This window comes from Molothrus ater, chromosome Z (genome assembly GCF_012460135.2).
Source record: "Molothrus ater isolate BHLD 08-10-18 breed brown headed cowbird chromosome Z, BPBGC_Mater_1.1, whole genome shotgun sequence".
NCBI classification, from domain to species: Eukaryota; Metazoa; Chordata; class Aves; order Passeriformes; family Icteridae; genus Molothrus; species Molothrus ater.
Window position 1 is genome coordinate 49473955 of NC_050511.2, and position 20161 is coordinate 49494115.

At 36.6% G+C, this 20161-nt stretch overlaps 1 protein-coding gene across 1 annotated transcript in view; it reads left to right on the forward strand.

Moving 5' to 3' along the window:
* The first annotated feature begins 3222 nt into the window (after nt 1-3222).
* Nucleotides 3223-20161, forward strand: part of SHOC1 (shortage in chiasmata 1) — a 47973-nt gene continuing 31034 nt past the window's right edge. Inside the window, exons 1-9 of the mRNA XM_036402858.1 lie at nt 3223-3291; nt 6956-7085; nt 7685-7766; nt 9352-9536; nt 11867-12029; nt 13913-14015; nt 14718-14874; nt 16146-16253; nt 19609-19738. Coding sequence (XP_036258751.1) covers nt 3223-3291; nt 6956-7085; nt 7685-7766; nt 9352-9536; nt 11867-12029; nt 13913-14015; nt 14718-14874; nt 16146-16253; nt 19609-19738 — 1127 coding nt within the window. The remainder of the gene's footprint in view (nt 3292-6955; nt 7086-7684; nt 7767-9351; nt 9537-11866; nt 12030-13912; nt 14016-14717; nt 14875-16145; nt 16254-19608; nt 19739-20161) is intronic.

The following is a 20161-nucleotide window of genomic DNA, read 5'->3' on the forward strand; positions in this document are numbered from 1 at the left end:
GCATGGGTAAAACATGCATTTTTCTATATTCCAACTAGAGAGGATCACTTCTGAATGAAATATTTCAATTAGAAGTTGGTGGGTTCTGTATTGTGCCTACTTGGCCTAACAATTCATCTCCTCATTCTCAGAGAACGGAATAAAAATATAGTATAAATATATAAATACCAAGAAAACTATAAATTACCAGCATTTGCATTTTTCATATGAATATCTGTCTAAGAAACACTAGCAAGATGCCAGTGATTGAGTTAAACCCATCCTCAGAGTTAAAAAAAATATTTTAAAACCCCAATTACCCCCAATAGCAGTAAAGAAACCATCTGTCATATGCTTTTTATTTAACTTTTTCACTCACTGGAATCTATAAACACTGATGGAATTCCTGGAACTAGAGTGAAAAGCATAAATTTTGTTTTCCACAGAGAAACCAACCCTCATGTGGAACTGAACCTGCAAGAAGTTCTTGGAGGAGATGCATTTTTCCAGACTCCCCAAACTATTATACCAAATAGCTGAAGGCACCTGCTGCAGCATTGACAAGGGGTTTTGCACTTCGGATGGGCTCTCTGTGGGTGTCCACATCCATGGTAAAAGGAGAAGGCATGGATGGACAACAAAATGGCTTTGTGTCACCAACAACAGCAAGGTGTCATTTTAGCCAGCAGAAGTGTTGGGCCTATTTACAAGCTAGGATGGTGTGAGGTAGGGGAGGGGAGATGGGGCCTTTGCACAGCTACTCCTGAAATCTTTGTCATTCCAGGGACTAGTCAGAGTCTGGACACTGCAGAAATCTGACACTAAACTGCCTTCTGAGAAACACTATTTGTTCAACAGGCAGCAGCTTGTGGTTTCTAAGAGCAACCTAGGCAACCATTAAAAGAAAAAAAAAAAAACAAACCCACTCTTTTTTTCCCCGTAAGCTGTCACTGACATTTCACTGGCTTTCCGAACATAGAAGAGTAAGTATTTCTGCGTATTAAGTCGTGGCCGCGTTCTATTTCTCTTCCCCAGGTAACAGGCAGCACATCAGCCGATATGATCCCTTTAAAAACTAACCCGGTCCCGTCCTTTTAACTTCTTCTCCCATGCAAGCTGCTACCCGCGGAACAGAAGAAGTTACTTAACTGCTTTTAGTTATGCATTTACTGCTTTAAAAATATTTTCAGCTTCGAAAATCACTGTAAGCTTTCCCATCGGACAACTCCTGAAGAGTCCCCTGTGTCCATGCAGCGATTAGGGACGCTCCGCTCCAGAGGGAAGGGCGGGAGGCGGGAGCAGCCGCCCCCAGTCAGAGGGGACAAGCTCGGCGAGAGAGCCAATCAGAGGGGAACGCTCGGGAAGACAACCAATCAGAGGGGAACGCTCGGGAGGACAGCCAATCAGAGAGGAACGCTAGGGGAGAACGCCAATCAGAGGGCTGGGTTCGCTGTCCCGAGCGGGCGGGGCGAAGGCGCCGCGGTGCTGAGGGAAGGGCGGTCATGGCGCTGTGAGGGGCTGAGGTGGGTCGCTGTGGTTCGTTCCTGTTCGTAGATTTAAAAATATTTGATGCTGGCCGAAGTTCCTCATCCAGCATATTTCGTTTACGGAACGTGGTGTTCCCTCGAGTCCTTGGAGAATGAAGCAGGGTCATACTCGTTGTTTTTGGTTTAAAAAGTTTGAAGACTTCCTTGTAGGCTCACAGACTGGTATTTCTAGGTCCCAGTTTTAAAATGGAAATTTGGTACGTACCCGGATGCAGTGGTTTCTTTGCTTACTGATTGACACACCCTTAAGGAACTAGTGATACCTGGAGTGAGTACTACTGAGCAGATCACTACTTCTAGTGTATTAATTCAAATTTTATCACTGGGAGCAGTAATTACAATTCTATAGCTAATACTTGAATTATCCCATGTTTATATTGCTATGAAGAAGTTTTAGTCAGTGATACACATCAGTTATGCTAGGGTGCAGTCCACTGCCCTCCAGCACTTAAGGTGTGGATCCATCAGTGCTTACAAACCGATCCCTGCTTGCTCCACTCTCCCACACCAAATCTGTTGGATGTAGATCTGATGGAGGGCCCAGCAGGCTGTCCAAAGGATTTTCTCTACGATCTTGTGATTTTGGCCCACTGCTTCAAGCTATCCACACTTCTTCCCTTAGAAGGTTCCCTTCTTTGTTCTCAATATGATTTTGTATATCTTTTTGCCTTTTTTGTTTCTTTGCCTGAGCCTACCTTTTTACTGCTCCTGCACTACTTTTCTCTGTCCAGACTCCATTCAAGTAACCAACTACCCCCTAGTTACCACCACAGAATTGGTTCAAATTCTATTACATTCATATCTGTAATTGGTATTTTCAAATTTGTTAGGTAGGCAGTTTTTTAGCCTCATGTCATTATACTTACTGGTACATAAAGGAAAATTGCCTTCTGTCACAGGTTTTCTTTATGGCCCTACAGTTCATTTTATTAAAATTAAATTACATCATGCACTTTTTGATATAATTATCTGACTTTGAGTCTTCCACCTATTTTCAATTAAGAAAAAGTACTGTATTAGCTTGTGTGGATCCCAGCTACAATATATCCTATTTTGCATTCACACTGTGTCTCGAGCCTTGTATAGTTTTTGCCTTTCTCCTGATTCCCCTCAGAAGCATCAACTCACTTAGAGACCTGGTGTTCCATCAGGGCCTCGTGCTCTCAGCTAGCTTATACAGTATCTCCTTTTTTCTTGTATAACTGGAAGCAGGGGGAAAGCCCCCTCACAAATACATGGGGCAGTGAGAAGTTAATAGTCTAGACAGTTGAATTAGTGCCTTTAAAAACGAATTTATAATCCATTAAAAAAAATCACTGAATCAGTTAATTTAAGAGTTATTACTTAAGGGATATAATTTGTATTGCCTACATTCTGTTAATGGTGCTAGAGGTTTTCTGAGAAATAAACACCAAGAAGCGTAGCTAAAAAATTTTTTAAAACCCAGTTCTTTCAGAAAGAAATCAAATGTTCATAGTCTGTAGTTGGTCTGTTACATCCTTCCAGAGGAAAAATATTGAATGCTTTGTGTAGCCTTCTGCTACAGCAAATTCAGTCCATTGTGCATGTGCTAGAAATTATGAAGCTATTCATGTTGAAATTTCAACCTGAAATTCAACCTCCTCTTTCAACATTTTGAGGTGATATAAAAAGTTTTTAAGTGATCCATATTCTGTATGTCTTCCAGACAACTGAAATGCTGAGAATGTCACAAAACAAGATGTTTGCAGCTTTGAAGTATCACTCAACAGACTATTTATATGAGGTATGGTTTTATTGTTTCTCTTAATTGTCTGAACAAAATATAGCAAATTTAGTGAAATTGAGAAAAGATTATGCTAAAAGATTGAGTGCACATTAAAAAAGATAACAAGAACTACTTTTTTTCAAATTCTCGTTAAGAGAGGTTTTTGTGCTGCACTTTGTGGGATAAGAGTGAAGTGATTACAGGCTTTTTTAATAAAAAAAAATTAGGTACAATTTTGTACAGACTGTAAAACATCAGTTATTTTTAGTGTCTGTTGCATTTACTTATACTGATTTACTTGCACATACAAGTTTCCTGCTTAGAGCTTTCTTTGGAGAATACACTGTGAAATTAAATTAATTACTTTCTGGAGAAATAATCCAACTTTTTAGCTACTTTGGTGTGTATTAGAATAGTGATACACAATGCTGTGTTCCTTAATGATTGTAGGGAAAAGTTTTTGCCATGTTTTAGATTAAATTCATAGAAAGGAGATTTTTTTTTTCTCACACAAACAATGACTATTTTACAACCTCTTATCCCCAAAGTACCCTGTCATAACTGGTTTTCACTTACTTATATTTTCAAAGAAAGGCCACAGACCAAATACAAGACTTCTCTTGCAGAGGAGCAGAGTGGTGCTTTGCCAGAGGGGGGTATTTGTAGTGTGTGGGCAGAACAATGTAGCAAGGCATGAGGCCTTCGGGAGTTCAGGGAGAGTAAAAGGACAGTCAGAAGCGCTCCTAGCAGGTAACTGGAGAATTGCAGCCTGGGAAGTGGTCCGGCTGTAGTACTTGTGGTTGAGCTGTGATCCGTATTATGAAACATTGCCCACATCCCTTTCTTTAGGGTACAGCAGCTGTTCCGTATAATGCCTGTGTTTGTCCCTGCTGTTTTCTTAGATTGTAGCAACCAGAACTTCTTTTTCTGTTGTAATTCCTGCAGTATGCAGTCTGTCATGCAGTGTTTGTGTGGGTATCTTCTCAATGTAGTTCCATTCAGCTTGATCACCAGTTGTTTCCTTGTTATCTACGAATCAAAAATAGGTGTGTTAGCAAAATATGTCATGGGCTTTATGCAGAAGAGAATTACATGGCTTTTCTTGCCTGAGTTTTGAGGAGGATGGTGCTGACATCAGGATAACTGAAAACTTTTACAAGAGAAATGCTGAGGGATCTGCTGAATGGCTGCTCTGGAGCAGTGTAAATCTTGCTCTGTGGTTCTACCACAAGGGGCCAATGGATGTGATTACACATTTAAAGGTATACAGATCTGACTGTGCAAGGGAGATGCTGTGCTCGAACTGCAGTATCTGGTTCCACTCTCGTGCCTTGTTGCTGCCCTCTAGAAAAAGCTACGTTGATTTTTCCTCTATCAATTGCGCTTGACTAAAGCTTCCAGGTTTTAGGAAACACTGGAATTCAATGACCTTATATCAAACTGCTTCCTGCACTTAGCTCACTCAAGTGGATGCAGAATCCTGCTCCTAATATACTTGTTATGCACTTATATCAATTCCAGGTATAGTTTTTCCAGCTTCTCTTTATAAGTATCTTTGAAGAAAGATACTTTCAGTCATCCTAGACACAAGAGTTACATACTTCATGCTCCTGAGTGTTGTAGGTGTGATTGCAAAGTCATCTTGGTAGTGCAAGTTTTTCTAGTGTTATAAGCCAACAATACATGCAAACTGAATGGAACTGGGATAATATCTTTCAGTTGGAAGAAAAATGTGCAGAGACCTTTATATTTTCTTGATAAACAGGGGTAAACATGTACTGATTGAATGCTACAGCTATTAATAATGGCCTTGAAAAATACTATTATATATTTGAGAATGTCAAGAAAAGTTGAGTTTTATCAGACTTTATAAAGTGAACTAATCTAGCTTAAACTTTACACTTTGAACTGTTTCATTTAAAGTATTTTGTAAAATGCACCATTTTCCTGGTTTAAAGCTATTACCTGTGATAATAGCTCTAGGATGTATTTCTTCCACTTCACAAATATCAGTGTCAGAAAACAATTTTAGCTATTAAGCTAAAGTTAGCCTCAGTAAAACTACACAGTGGTGTTTCAAATTTCTTTCTGATCTCTGTTTTATTATTGCATATACTTACTTGTTCAGCAGCTTCTGAAGTAGCAGTAGCATTCTTCTTTATCCTATAAGTCCTTTGACAACTTTTATGTGCCAATTCCGATAGCTTCTTTTAATGAAGGGAAGGCTTATCTGTAGCATTTCCTGTTCCTGTTATCTCTATTAGAAAAGTTACTGCTGCCCTTTATTTTATGATAAATGCAGTTGATTCAGCAGTAACTTCGATACAGATTACCTAAACTGATACATGGCCAGTAACATGAAGAAGACATAGGTCCAGCTGCCCATAGTTGTCTGATTCTCTCTTCTTTATTCAGAATTTGTGAAAGAGATCAGTGAGAAAATGCCATGCTTTGACTTAGGCAAGAAGGACTCCATTGGATCAGATCTGTTTTTTCACAAGGAAAAGATGCTATGATGGCAGGAGTTTTTGGATTTTTAATTAAAATTAATTAGCATTTACAGAATTGTAACTATCCCACAAAGGATTAAATGGAAATGGAAAAAGGATTTGTATTGATGCAGTGGCAGTATTTGTTTTCATTGCTTCCCATGTGTTTGTTTGTTTGTCAATGTTGGTTTATTTTGGTTTGTGGTTTTGGGATTTTTTTGCCCCTAAGTTTTCTCTTTTCTTACAGGAAGGTTTGAAAAGTACACCAATAGCATGGTTAGTCTGGTTGCAGTCCAAATCAGTTAAATACTTCAAATATTTCTAGTCTGTCACCTGAGATTTCTAGCAGTACAGGCTATATTTGGCTTGACAGCATATGTTGTAATGGACGGGCAGTTCTGGGAGCCGAAGCAACACAGCTGAAGTGAGGCAATGGGTTTACAGCTAGAGAAAGGTTTCTGGTTTCATTCACTATGTTGTTCCACGTGACTATAGCTAGTTCTCTTTTCCAATATGCCTTTAACTCCACAGACTTTTAAAGAACAACTTCTTTCTTCTTCTTTCTATAAACTCATTAAACACAAATGTGTAAGTATAATTTTTCTTTGCTTCCTGAACTCACTGGTTATTCTTTGGTTCTGTGCTCTATTGCATGCTCTAGGCATGGGTTTCTGTGACAAAAGAACTGTAAGGTAGTTTATTGAACTTGGATTCAGTGAAAAAGTATAAAGTATTTCATTCATAAAGTATTTCATTCCAGAATTCAATTGATTACTGTCCCTGGTTTTAGAGAAAAGGAAAGGCTTTAAAAGGGCTTTCATTAGCTCATAATGACACATGAAAGACAAGAGGCCTTAGAATATTAAAAGCACTTGAAACAGCAGTAGTAGGAATGATACTAAATTGTTTCTGGTCAGCTTATCCATGTGTCCATTCAGGAGACCATTCCAAGTGTTAAGATAGGCACTTGTAATTGCACATTCAAAGCTTAGTTAAAGTTTAGCTAAGCGTATGTTCAATTTTGCGTACTCAGACGTGTAGATTAAAAGTTAAATAGCAAATCAGGTAGATGTTAGTATCTTCTCTTAAGAAGAAGAAAACCCTTGAAAGCAGTGGGAATGTTTGAAGAGGCAGTGCACAAAAAGAATGGAGCTCTCTCTCATGATTTTATCACATGCCTTTTTTTTATTCAGAGCATGGCAAGGCAGAAGTTTTCCATCTGGAAATTATCACTTTGCTTTCCTCCCTGTTTACGTCAAGATGAAAAGTATCATCTCAATGGACTCTTTGCTGATGATAAGTATAGGAAGCCATGGACTAGAAGTATGTAATATAATCCTTAAGTTTAGTTTAGATTTACTGTAGATTAAAGAAAAAGCTTGTGTTTATCCATAATAAGATAAATCTGATAAAAAAAAAATTCCAGACATAGCACTATGCCCTTTCTTATAGCTCTTGAAGGTTCAAGAACATCTTCATTGTCCAAATTGAAGCAAATGGGTAATGGATATTTATTTGAGTATATTATTTTATATGAGGCATCATAAATGACATGATATTTGATTAGTTTGTAGAGTTCTCTGGATAGATTTCTTTCCAGAGAAGTGTTTATGGAAGAAAAGCAACGATCAGAGATAAGTAAAATACCAAATCTGTTTAGTTAGGAGAGGTTTGGAAGATGATGCTGAGCTTATGAGATGTGGCAAAAAATGAGGTCTTCAAATGACAAAGGGAAATACATGCATAAAAATGTTTGTATCTTTCTTGTGCATTTGTATTACCTTTGCTAATGGGAACTAAAGGTGTTGTTTCTTCTATGCATCATGTGTAAAGTTTGATTAACCTCTGCAATGATTTAATCAATATATAAAAATTAATTTTAATATTTTCTGCATGACTTTTTTTTTTCCTTTTCATCTTAGTTGGTTCAACACAGAACATGATGGCTATTTCAGTATTGGATCAATGGAAGAAAAGTTTACCTGTGGAGGATTTCCTGGAGAAGTCAGTAACTTTAAGTTAAAAACATTTATGATTTCTTTTATATCACTCAGGTATTTTGTGATTTATGTATTAATGATGAAAACAGAATATGAAGATGTTTCCTGATAGTAGCAAGTGTGCTGGAGCTGTACACTCTTTCAGATAACTTAAAGATGGGTTTTTTCACTAAAAGTAGCATTGTGTTTTTATGGAGTTCACTGGTTCTTTATATAATTTTTAATGGTTGTGTAATCTATTTATAACATTGGAGAAAGTCTCTGAAAACTGCATGAACATGAAAATAAGCTGTTTCCCCTCTCCTCTCTAAGGCAATTATCTTATGTAACTGTACAAGCATAGCTATGTGACTTAAAAATATTTTTCCGTACTTAGAATGGTCTGCATTAAAATATTTGCCATTTTCTAGAAAAGCCTTACTAGTACTTTGACTTTGGAAGAAGTGGTCTATGTGGTCTCAAAATAAGCAACTCAGTTAGGTTTGTTCTATCTATAAAACTGTAGTGAAACCCAGTGATTTCAGTGAAGTTCTAACTTGGGCAATGTTTTAAGGTTCATGGATTTTCAGAGGCTTATGCCATGTGAAACTTTGGATATTAGTTATTATCAGTACCACATGGTTATTACTTGTGAAGTATACTACTTATAGCTTTAAAATAATTTCTGAATTACCGTCAAAATGTTGTAAAATAGTTGATTTTTTTAAGATGGGTAGCAGAGATTCCCCACTATTGCTGTTTACACATGAAGTCCTGTACTGAATTTCAGACATGTACTTCTATACTGATTGTTTTTATGGGCATTATCTTTGACTAGCAAATAGCAAGATGATATAATGCTAAGTATTATTAAAAATATTAATAAATCAATAGGATGCAAAATTGAGAAATCAGTTGTCTGAAATGAGAATAGTATGTACAATAATTGTAGATGAGCTGATTTGGGTGCTTCAGAAATGTCAGCACTTGTCAGTGTTACTATATTGTTGCAGTCAATTTATATAGGTAGCAGAGCATTAACACATATTTTAATAAACTATTGTAACTGTTTTGTCCAGATGCATGCTTAGCTCAGGAAAATCATGGGTTTTTTTTTCCTTTCTGTAGTCAAATGATTTTCCTACTTATTTGGCAAACAGTAGGGAGATTTTCTTAATAAATAACAGTAGTACTGAGGTTAGTGTGAAAAGTTACAGCAAATAGAAGTGGTTTTCTTCACTTACCCTGTCCTTTTCCTATTGCTGTTACTTGCTATCTCTTCATGGCTTTTGAAACAGAAGTGTACATTTCAGCAGCAATTTTTTATCACAAACCTTACGACATCAATAGGTTTGATTTTTTTTATTTTTGTGCAATTTTATGCCAGATGTAAACTTAAAGGACTTTTCTTGCGGAAAAATAGAACATGTAGTTTGACCATGGATCCAGTGAATAAAGAGAACTCTAAATTCAATTCTTCTTCAGTAAATATGGTGATTATCAAATTTCTTAGAGCATCTTAGTGCTGTTGATTCACTGAGGAGTCAGGGAAGTTACAACATTGATTTTGCTACAACTTTAGCATCAGGTATATTCTTTGTGTTTTTTAGGAAACCTATCTCCTCTGTAGAGTTTCAGACTAGTAATGATTTAACTGAAGTTATTCCAAGTTCAAATCCTTGCTCTCAGACTGACACAGAAGAATCTTTTTTACTTATGAAGAATGGTTATAAGGAAGACTCCACCCAAGACAAATATTTGAAGATTTATTATACCACTGAAGAACCACAGCAAGGTAAAATGTTCAATTCGCTGTTTTCTGAGTTTTGGTTGAGTAATCTTGTTAACTTTTGAAATTTTTTGCACATGTTCCAGAAATATTGATGAAATCATTTGAGTGTTCAAAAACTTTGCAGTTGCATAAGGTATAAGACAGATTTATTCCCTGGAGAAGACAGGGAATAAAAGACAGATTTATTCCCTGGAGAAGCAGGGCTTGTTTTAATAGCTCAAGAGAGATGCAAGCCAAAAGAAGTTTAAGATAGATTTCTTTATGGAGATCTGTTTGAGTTAGCATCATAAAACAGTTTGGTGGGAACATAATCAGTGTCCATCATTTCCAGGCACTAGGAGAGAGCAGAGAGTTATTACAGACAGGGAATCATCCAAGAAGTGAAAGGGAGATGTGGGAATAAGGAGACTGCCATATTGGTAAAAAATAAGGAAGAAGAACAAAAAACTTCCTTTGCCCTTCTATATGTATTATACATGTGTAAAATATGTGTGTACATATATATGTATTTCATATATACATAGATACATATGTAGATACTGGAAATGTAAGGGATTGTGTCAAATGTGGTTACTGCATCATTTCTGTCTCAGGAGAGCAGTAATTTAAACTCAAAAGAAATAGAATAATGTGATGGCTTGGGTTGGAAAGGACCTTTTACGGGGATCCAGCTCCCCTGTAATTAGCTCAGGTTGGTCAGATCCTCATCCAACCTCATCATGAGCACCTCACCTCTGGGGATGGAACCGTCTCACTTCTGGGGATGGGCTGTCAACCATCTCCCTTGTTGTAAGAAACTGCTTCTTTATATCTAATTTAAATTACTCCTCTTTAAGTTTAAAACTTAAGACCTAAAAGGTCTATCCCCACCTTTCTTATAAGCCTTCTTTAAGTACTGAGAAGCCACAATAGGGTTTTCCTGGAGACATCTTCTCTCCAGGCTGAACATATGTCAATTCTCTCAGACTTTTCTCACAGGAGAGGTGTTCCTTTCCTCTGATTGTTTTTGTGATTCCTCCTCTGGACCTGCTCCAAGAGGGCCATGTTTCTTTTTCTACTGAGGATGCCAGAGCTGGATGCAGGGTTCCAGGTGGGCTCTTGACGCTGGCAAGGGGGTCTATTTACAGACGCGAATGAGGCGGGGCTGCTGTGGAAAGTGCCTCGAGCTGTTTTATTTTTCAGCATCAGTCTCATTACATGATTATGACAATGGGAAGATGCTAACAGCTCACAATCTAGGCAGCAGGCCAAAAAACTTAATGTTGCAAAATACTTTATAAGCTTCTTGACCAATCACACAAAGCAAAAGCATATTGACAGTAGTTCTATCCAATCACCATAAGCACACGTACCTTTGGTTAAAACAATGCTTGCTTATTTCGAATACAATACCTACCTGTAAGCCTTAAAACACAATGCACAGAGCTCTATTATTAAGCTTTAACCTTCCTAATATCTTACTAGATAAACTTTCTGCAGCTTAGAGAGCTATTCAGACAAGCATTAATACACAAGCTTATTGTTCTATTTGCCTTTGCCTTTTCTACAGTTTAAATAATTTTTCTGCTGACCTGTTTCATGACTGTTGCTTTAGTTCTACTCACAATTTTGCTGTATCTGGGGCCTGCCTTTTGCAGCTTTCCCAAAACCCTCTAATTTTATGGATTCCCACAGGCTCTCACCAGAGCAGAGCAGAGGGACAGAATCCCCTCCCTCCCCTGCTGCCCACACTGCTCTGAATGCAGCCCAGGACACGTTTGGGTTTCTGGGCTGTGAGTGCCCATGGCTGGGTCATGTCCAGCCTCTCATCCAGCAGCACCCCCCAGTCCTGCTCACAGGGCTGCTCTTGATTTGTTCATTTCCCAGCCTGTGTTGATACAATGTCATCTTTCTTGAAATCACAGTAATTTGCAACCTTTTTTGTAATTTTTTTTTTCTTTGTAGTTAGGGAACTGTAATTAGATTTAGAGGAGCGAGTGCATCATTTCTACATTTAAAATTGCAATGAGATAAGTTTCTTGGCCAGAACCTACTTCAGAAGTTCCCTTATCATACTTGAAAGTGCAAACAAGGAAAAAAAAGTACCTTTTGTTTTTAACAGGTGTTATACAAGACAAAAGAAAAAGCTAAAGAAAACTAGAGGTTATCATGTGGGCCATAGAAGTCTAGACTTCGTTGCACTTTAAATGCTTTAAGATTTAACTTTAAAGTAAAAAGGTTATTGTTTTGCTGACATTTATAGTATTCCGACAGTTGCTCAACAATTCTCTTTATTCTGATAATTCTTAGTATTTTTATCTTGTTTTATAATGTTTTTTCTTCTATTTTGTCAGATTTATGTTTGGAAGAGGAGTTTGTTTTTATTGACAATCTTGAAAGTTTTTGTAAAAAGTTGCCAAATTTATCAATACTTCTGAGCAGACTACAGTTTTTTTTAGTGAAAGATCCCCTTTTGGTTTCTGAAGGACAGTTTTTAACAGCAGAGAATATTTTCAGGTACCTACAAATTTCTCTATAATATTAAACATAAAACATCATCTGTGTTTAATGCCATTAACATTTTTATGTTTGTTGTATTTTACCTTTGTAACTAGTTTATGTTTGCAACAGGTAAAGACTTCAGCTTTTCATCTTAGGATAAAATGAGGAGGGTGAAATTTACATGCATTAAGAAAACTGGATTAATGAAATTGTCATTCTTACATTCTGTAGGTGTGAAATGCAATCAGGATATTAGTTTTGGAATACTGAAAAAATGGGCATCTTTAAGGGACTTAGTCCTTCCTCAAACTGACTGATTCCCTATCACGAAAGTATCACTAAATTTAGTAGGGCTAGGATTTTACGCATGCTTCAATGTTCCTTTTTTCTCTCCTCTCAGATATGCTGCCAGTAAATCCATGCTTTTACCCTGTTGAATTGTATTTCTTCAAGTTGAAATATTATTTATTCTTATGGTTTTGCTCAGTTTTGTATTGCTAGGTTGATTGAATTTAATAGAATGATACCTATGTCATGAATTTGAACAAACCAGCACATTTAAACAAGTATGCTGTATCAAAAATGGGCTTAGTATTTTGTTAATACACTCATTGTGTATATGCATTTATAAAGCCTGACTAAATATTTGTGCTGATTTACTTCATGTCTGGACTATTTGTATTGGTTCCTTTGCACTTGGAAGGGTTGCATGACTGACAGGCAAGGTAAAACTGGTTCTAACTGAACCAACTGTACCCATACAGTAGAACAAGAAGGAATGGGGTTGTTTGCCTGTTTCTTCAAAGATGAGCCCCAGTCTTGCAGTGAATCTTGGATGTAAGACTGTGTGAATACTGTAAATACCCAGTGAAAGAGGTGGGTGTTGGATCATGAAGAAACCATGATCCAAATTCTATAATGACTTTCAGAAATACCGGTAATGGGAGAAAAAAAAATACTAATGTGAAGCTTTACAGAAATAGCTCTGACCTCCTGACCTGTGGTTGACTAGCAAAACCATGGACCTGTCCAAAGTGGGAGTCCAGATCTCCTAGTGCAGCACACAGGGAGATGCATTTGCTGAAAGGGACTCAATTAGACAGACTTCAGCTTGAGTTCAAATTAATGAGCATCCCAAGGCTGGACACAGAACAGTTTGTACTCTGCGGTCTAAAATATTCATTTGGAAGATAGTGGTGTGAGGGACTGATGAAGAAGTTATTCTCCTAACAAGTCACTACAGATTTAGTGCCTGTAATTGGCACAAACGCCTAATGAAACGTTTTCTTTCTGCCTGACAAATCTTCATCCATGTGCTGCATGTGTCCGTGCTTTACAAATGCAAGTATTAGCTTCATTCCTGAGTTTTACTTCCAAGTGTTTTAAAGTTTTTCAGTTAAATCAGGAACATACTTTTAGTTTTCACTTTAACTAGTAATGTGCACACTCTGCCTTTTTTCATGCTGAATCTTTCCTGAAAATAGGAACAAAAGGTGGCAAAAGATAAATAAGGCAAATAGATTACAGAGATTTTCTGTCTAGTAAAAAAATTGTACATTGGAATAAATCAGATCTGCAGCTTTTGCAGAAAGGGCTTTTACATGTGGGGACTTTTGTGCTGGGAGGCTGAAGAATTATAATATGAAGGTTTTTTGATGTAACTGTCTAAGGCAAACCCCAATATTAAGCAATTCTACTCTGCATATAATGAAATATTTCTTAAAAATTTTCTTTGGTTGATTACACAGATCAGCACTGGAATTGCCTTCTTAGAAAAGGCATGGATTTAGAAATATGTTTGCCATGTATATGGTTATCAAAACTATTGCCAAGAATTTCAGTTTTAGACATTAGGTAATACAGAGAAGTCACTTACTTGATTTTATGATCTTTTAAAGAGAATGTTTGACTTTCCAAAATGGAATGAAGATGGAAGAGAGTCAAAATGATTTGCCAGGGATTAAAGAGAGCTTCTGTACTGTATCTGTAAAAGATGAAGAGGTATCATTCTGTTGTTTCATACTATGTATTACATTAGTGGTTATTCTCTGTTATGCATGTGTGTTTGTTCACCTGCAAGTCATCTTACTGAGTTCTTTTCATATTTGCCAAATGTTTCGAGCTTTCATGTTTCCAATATTAGGAAACACTGATACTATTTGTGGTTTTTTAATTCTTGGATGCTGTTTTTAGGAATCTCTGCTCTGACAAGCTGTTTGTCCTGGTACCTGATGTGTTTGCAGTTTTATGTAGATACTTGTTACGCTAAGAATAAAAATTAATTAGAACGGGAAGCCAAGACATGAGCTTGGGAAAGAGAAGGCTACAAGACATGTTCTGGGATTTGGGGGTCCATATTGGCTTTTTTTTTAAAGAAGTCAAATTTACTTTTTGCTCCATTTTTCAAAATTCTAAAAAACAGACTTTCAGTAAAATAAAGGAGGATTGTACTTGGTTGGGAACTGTAAATTAAGGCCCAATTTTTATGCTCCACTGACTCAATCTGAAGTTGTGTAACATTGTATTTTACCCTGTATTGAGCAAAGCTTCATGTGTGCTGTGTAAATGTCAAATGATTTCTCTCCTAAGAGCTCTTAAATTGGTTTAGGATAAAAGTTATTTGAAGATATTAAGAAGCTTTGACTGTACTGTCATATGAAAGGAAATTTACTGGCCATTCTGTTGTGATTAATATTTTTTCAGTATTTCCTGTTGCCTGTTGATTTAGAATTCAGCAAACCTAACAATGGCAGATCTGATTGTGTTAAGATTCCAACATATTTGGAACTAAAGGAGGTGTTAAATTTAGCTCCAGTCACTGTAGATGATGACGACCTTTGCAAAAAAGTGATCAGAGAAGGTGAGGGCTGGTTTTCTTAAGTGCTTGACCTGATTTTCCTTTCATTTGAACTCATTTGACATAATCAAACTCTTTTATATTGAGTTCACTTAAAAATTACTTCACAGTTTATCAGATGAGAAGTTATGCTGATGAACTAGGACCTTTGTTACATCCAAATTTCTGATATTAGAAAGGTCTCCTTTAGGGGTAGTAAACAACTTGCCATTTGACTCAGTCCAGGGCTGTGTTGTAATCTTGAACACAAAAGTAATATGAGCTGTGATTCGTGATATGTAATCAATATAGCTATAATAATTTGGTGCTGTGCTCTCTAATATGTTTTTAAGTTTACTTTCAGAGTCATCTCTAAGAAGATTATATGCAGAACAGTCATACTATAAAAAATGCGTTTGTTGCATTGTAATTGCAAACACAAAAGCAGACTTCTGGGGGAAAATGGTTAAATATTTCCATAACAGGATTATTCTCAATGACAGTAATAGTTTCTTGAAAGGAATTTTCGAAAAATTACTGAATGCTTTTAGACTACTGATAAATATAACTTTGATGACAGTTGTTGGCTAATGGATTGATTTGTATGACAGTATTTTGTTTAGTTAAAAGAAAAAGGCATTGCCTGAGGGTTGAGCTTTTTTAAAGTCAAAATAAATAATTTTCCACATTTTTGGTGGACAGGAAGCAGCTCAAAGAAGGAGGCTTAATGCATCTGAAGATGGAGGATGTGTGCTGAATTCTGTGTCTCATAGGACAACAGTTTGAAGTAAACCAGTCTCTAACTGAAGACAGAAACAATACTTTTATCCACTTTTAAAAGTGGATATTTGACTGAAACAGTTTCATGTGCAGTCCCTGATATATTTAGTATGTGTCATGTTTCAAGCTGAGATTGCAGAGATTTGAGGATTCCGTACATAAAAGTCAACCTATTGTGGGTGGTTTTGTTTTAGTCCTTTTTTGGTAGCAAAAGGATCTACAGACACATACTCCTAGTAAATTATATTTAGGCTACTTAGTTGTTCTGGAAATCATTGTAGTCATAAGATCTTGGGATAATTCAGATAGTGACTGTACAATATTGGGGGGGGATTTTTTTGTCACTTAAGGGACAAGACTGAGCACTGCTCTAGTCAGTTAAAGCATCTGGAGCTACCAAGCATGATTAATTTTTCATAACAATATATCATGGAGGTTCTATAAAAAGACTGAAAGTCTGACTGGAAAAATTAATAAATTGTTCATTTATGGCACCTTTTAAAATCTGTTTTCAGATCTCAAAGGAGAAATTACATGCAAAGTAGAAATTTCCAAGTACTGGGCCATTCCACAAGAGGTTTGCTCCAGTATTAGCACAAGTATGTTGGAACTTGGGAAGTCAGGTAGGAAGATCTGTATTAATCAAGGGGGGATATTGAAGATAAATTTTTCAAGTAGTTTCTCTAATATTCTATTTTTGGGAAAACATGTACCACATAGGTAAGAAGATTCACTTTGTGTAATCTATTCTTTTGTACCCACACCATAAGGAGGTAGAAGTGAAATGCTCCTTTGTAGAGCTTTACAGTCTAAACACAAGCAACTTTACAATTCCTTCATGTTGCTTTTGGCTGTAAGCAATGTCTATAACTTTTGCACTTTATTAGATTTTTAGATCTTTTTATATCTAGCAACTCATCTACTGAGAGCGGGTAGATGAAAGTTAAGGCAGATTGATTAAAATTGTGGAGTCAAACAGCACAGTTTAAAGTTTGTTAAAGTCTGATATAAATGCTTTCAAAAGAGGGTGGTGGAGAACAATTCAGGTAGCAGTGCTGTGTTTATAAATTCTAGAGACTGAAAACTCCTGTGCAGATATCCTGTTTTGCAAATGGTTCAGTAATTATGTGTGATTGGGAAATAAAGCCAGAACTGTTTTCTACAGAAATTAACTCCACCTGTTAAGTATGTGCTAATGTGCATTGAATCTTTTCTTCTCCTGCACTAGAATCAGGGAATGCACACTAGGTGTCCACCTTTATTATGTTGAAAACCCAAGTCATGGTGTTTACACCATTGACCAGTGCTGAGCAGCTTTGGTGTCTTACTGCTCAACCTAGTCATCCAACCTTATTTAAAGTTTTTTTGGGTTCCAGGTGTAACCTTTCAAAGTAATGTACACTCTTTGCCAGCGCTACTATATTCACAGCTAAATTCTGGCTGACTAAGCAAGGCAGGAAAATGGCTGTGCTGGTGACATTTTTCACCCTTCGTTTAATGTAGAAGAGCCTGCACAAAGAGCAACATTTACAAATAAATGTGATCTGAGCATGATGATACATGTACATCTCATCCTCATGTATATCCTATCTATGAAAAGATCTATCCATTGTTGCAGTGGACAGTAGCAGTATTATCCATCAGTGCTTGTTTACTTGATAGTTTTCCATACAGGAGTTATTGAAATACTCAAGAAATGTTGAGTTTTCTCCAGACCAAGACCTTTCTTCTCATCCTAGTTTCAACAAGTTTTAAATTTAGCTGATAGTTGTCCCCTGCAGGCTAATAGTACTAATAGTACCATGCTTTAGATACTATATTGTAGTGGAATTTTGGTTGGAACAATCATATCGTTCAAAGTGTCTGATATAAAAGCTCAATGCAAACACACCAAGTACCATCAAGATAAAGTGAAGCCTGTTTTAGATCTGGGGATTATTGTCTAGCATGATAAACTGTAATCTGTGTGTAGTCAGCTCTCTGACTGCTCTTTACTTCTAAAGCTTACAAGCAGGAGGGGCTTAAGTGTGGTAGATCTGACTCTTGCCCTGTATGTAGTACTAAAAAATTGACTGTGATCTTCTCTTGGGTATTGTCCATTCTTCTGCAGTAGATGAGTGGTCAGGCCATCTTGAATTGTCTTTTAAAAAAAGTGGCTGCGTTAGTCTTTATTACCAGTTGCTCTCTTAGGTCTGGTTTACCTAATTCTGTTTACCTAATTTACCTAATTCTGGTTTACCAGAATTCTATTGTTAGGCCACAATCAGCTTCCATCCCTCTGTCTCTCTCTCTCTCTCTCTCTCTCTCTCTCTCTCTCTCTCTTTTTTTTTTTCTTTTTTTTTTTTTTTAGGATGGACTCAGGTCTGTAGGCTAGAGACCTACAAATGTGTGCAAGCATAGTATCTCAGCTGAAACCTCACACCCAATACAGAAACTTCTGCTATCAAGCAGTCTTCTCCTTCTAATTAATTTTGCTCTTTATGAGTTACCAGAAGTGAAATATGTTTGCTTGAATTCAGAGAAGAAGCAGTTATAAGACTGAGCATTCTTTCTCTAGTCACTGAGTTTGTTTAAAAAAGGCATTGAGAGACAAGATAGTTCTCTGGGTCAGCAATGTTCTGAGAAGGGAATGTTGCTCGGAGTGTAGGCAGAGTTTAACTAATGTAGCTGATAAAGAATTCCAGTCTCAAAGGCATAAATAACTAGACAAGAACAAATATGAATAGTATTGCTCAAAGAGAAAGAATAGTTCTTTTTAGATACAGCAGGTATTTTTGCTGTCCTGAGACCAGCTTCTGTCCTGTTCAAAGTAAAGTCCTAAAATTGTTGCTCCTCACAAAAACTGGTTTGTGAGCTGAAGTTCACAGTATGAGTTCATTGAACCTTTTTTGTTCTAAGTGGAAAAGAAGTTATACTGACTGGAAGTGTCTTGTTTTATTTTGTACCCACTTTAATTTCTTACTTTTTTTTCCCCATTTTTCTGATATGTTTATGTCCTCTGGCTTTCTATCACTGTCCCTTACTCTTCCTGCCTAACAATCAGCTTGTTAGGTCCTTCAAGGAGAAGCTGTGAACAGCTGGACAGGTGACTGATTCATAGGCTTCTTTGTGCCAATTGTCCAGGCAATGTGGGTATATGATGATTGCATCTACTTGCTGCCTGGTGGAATGAACATTATAAGTGTTTTTCCTTGTGGAGGCACTGATTTATTCACAATTTTTCTGCCTTAGTTATCACAGAACATGGAACAACTATGGTTTTTGTGGTTTCTACTTTTGGGTTGGTAGAATGCTGGAGAGACTAATACCAGGTCAATCATGTGAACCACCAAAATCATTGAAGTCGCAAATTTGTAATAAGACTTGAATAAAACCCAGTAATCATTAATATGTCCACATTTAATATAATTGGGAGGAAGAAAAAAAGAATGTTCAAAATTACTTGTAGAGGACTTTTAACATGCCAGGTTTTTTGTATACTGCTTTAACTAAAAACAAAAACTGGTGTAGTAATTCATTTTAGTGATCTCCCTAGAAATTTAAATGAGAACTAATTCTGCTTGAAAGAGTATTTTTTTTCATTAAAATCCTGACTGCTTTTGAAGTTCCTGAGGCTTTTCTTACAGCAACCACAATATTGCCTATAGTCTCTCTCCCACTTAATTAACTTCATTTATGGATAAATATCAAAATCTCAGCTGTGATACCTGATGATTTAATTATAAAAATAATCTTATCTGTGAAGCGTATGTACCCAGAACTACATCAAGGAATGTGATCTACAATTGTTTCCCCAAACTCTCTGGAAATTATATGTGTGTGGCATATAGCTTATTGAATTGTCCCATGAAAATATTATCTATTTTAATCCAGAACTTCACTTGTGTAAGATTCATAAGCATGTATATTTCATTCACAAGTAGCTTTGTGATTTTGATTTTTATTTTTGTTTTGGCTGGGGCTTTATGCAATTTCCAGCTGAATATATTCCATATTTGAAAGATGAAATGGAAGTGCCTTTAACTCCTCCATGCAGACAACAAAGATCATGGGTTAATTTTCTGTGCAGAGGACTTCAAGAAGAACCTAGTTCTCTCTCTGGTAACAGGTAATGAAACCTTGGTAGTGACAAATTCTGTCATGAATCCTCAAAATTAATGAAAAAATAGCTTCGCTGTATTAATGAATTGGTACTTATTCTTTGAGCTGCAAATATATTGTATTTTGTGTGAAAGAGTGATGGAATGCACAGTCCATATGTGTGGTTTTCTAGAGGTGTCTGAAAAAGGAAAGGAAGTTGCTTCTGTAGTCCTCTTTCTCTGGGAGGATTTTATAGCCTGAAAATCCAGTCTTGTTTTTGCAGTAGACAACAGTAAATATTTAAAGTATTTAGCAAGTATATGTATGGGCATGTATATGCATGTATTTATGCTTATGGCAAGCACATATGTTGCACAAGGATCACTTGCAAAATGTCCAGAAGAGATACAGTAAGAAACTATTGTCTGTTTCAGGGATACCCTCCAACAAT